The 1,197-nt window shown below is 53.0% G+C and overlaps 1 protein-coding gene across 1 annotated transcript in view; it reads left to right on the top strand.

Annotated features, from left to right (window-relative positions):
* Positions 1-345: 345 nt before the first annotated feature.
* LOC104471616 (casein kinase II subunit alpha-like) overlaps positions 346-1,197 on the top strand; it is a gene marked incomplete at its 3' end in the record, with an annotated part of 5,495 nt that continues 4,643 nt past the window's right edge. Inside the window, exons 1-2 of the mRNA XM_010087008.1 lie at positions 346-390; positions 1,034-1,093. Of these exons, the coding sequence (XP_010085310.1) occupies positions 1,076-1,093 (18 nt within the window). The remainder of the gene's footprint in view (positions 391-1,033; positions 1,094-1,197) is intronic.

The following is a 1,197-nucleotide window of genomic DNA, read 5'->3' as shown; positions in this document are numbered from 1 at the left end:
AGGAGGAGAGCAAAGGGAGGGGGAAGGGGTGGGGAGAGCCCTACAGAAACAAACCCTACAAAAACAAAATAGATTTTTAAAAAGCCCTACAGAAACAAACCCTACATAACAAACCCTACAAAAACAAGCCCTACAAAAACAAAATTAAAAAAAAAAAATCCATGCAGCTCCAGCTCTGCCCTGTCTCATTTTTGCCTTTCTCCAGGCAAGACCCAGGGTGTTTGAGGGCAGGACGCCAGGCAGCTTCCTGCCTTCCTGCCCCCTTCTGCACTCTCCTACCTCAACAAAGACTAAACCTCTCTGTTTTCTATTTCTTGAACATTTGCTGCTGTCCCGCAGTCCCGGACGCCCGCCCTGGTTTTTGAACACGTCAACAACACAGATTTCAAGGTGAGTGACTGCCGCCACTGCCAACACCTCCAGAGTCCGACAGTGGGGTATCCGGGAGAGCTTTTCCCTGCTCTACTGCAGAGCAAAGGGATTCCCGACCCATCAGCTGCTCTTTTTGACATTTTACAGTTACAGGAAGAGCTGGTGGCTCGGTGCTGGTTTTGAGGATCGTCCCGGCAGATCCCTGAGTCTCTTTCAGCTGCGCTGTCCCGGCCGTTGGCCATCGTGGGCTTGTTTTGGCAATCCGGTGTTGGCCAGTTTGCAGCCTGAAATGTCGGATTAGTTCAGCCTCATGTCCCCAGAGCAGGATGGGGAACTAAATCCTCCCAGGTGTGGGGATTGGGGAGGTCTCGGCACTTCCTGGTCCCCTCCAGGGTGTCTGGCTTCTCTCCATCATGTCCTGGCAGCTCCCGGGTGGGGAAATCAGGGGTACAACGGCAGTACAAAGCTGCCTGGTTGCTGTCTGACCCATTGGTGCTTCTGGACCCGAGCTGGGGCTCCATGAGTGTCTGTTCTGCTCCTGCTTGGGTGGCTGAGAGCAAAAATTGGGTGGGAAAAGGGTCACATCATGTCCCCCACCCCGGAGTGGTGGATAAATGTGTGATATTTTTTGTTAACCTGCCTCTTGCCTTCGTTCTTGCAGCAATTGTACCAGACGCTCTCCGATTTTGACATTCGGTTCTACATGTACGAGATCCTCAAGGTGAGCACCCGGGGAGCGCTGGGAAATCCGCGATCCCAAAGAAAAATCTTCCCTCCAGCAGAGACCCGCTGCTAGATCCCCCCCTGGAAAGTCTGTGTGCAGAG

Source organism: Pterocles gutturalis, unplaced genomic scaffold (assembly GCF_000699245.1).
Source record: "Pterocles gutturalis isolate BGI_N339 unplaced genomic scaffold, ASM69924v1 scaffold36986, whole genome shotgun sequence".
NCBI lineage: Eukaryota > Metazoa > Chordata > Aves > Pterocliformes > Pteroclidae > Pterocles > Pterocles gutturalis.
Note: the sequence above shows the minus strand (reverse complement) of the source record. Positions and strands in the feature narration are given on the sequence as shown.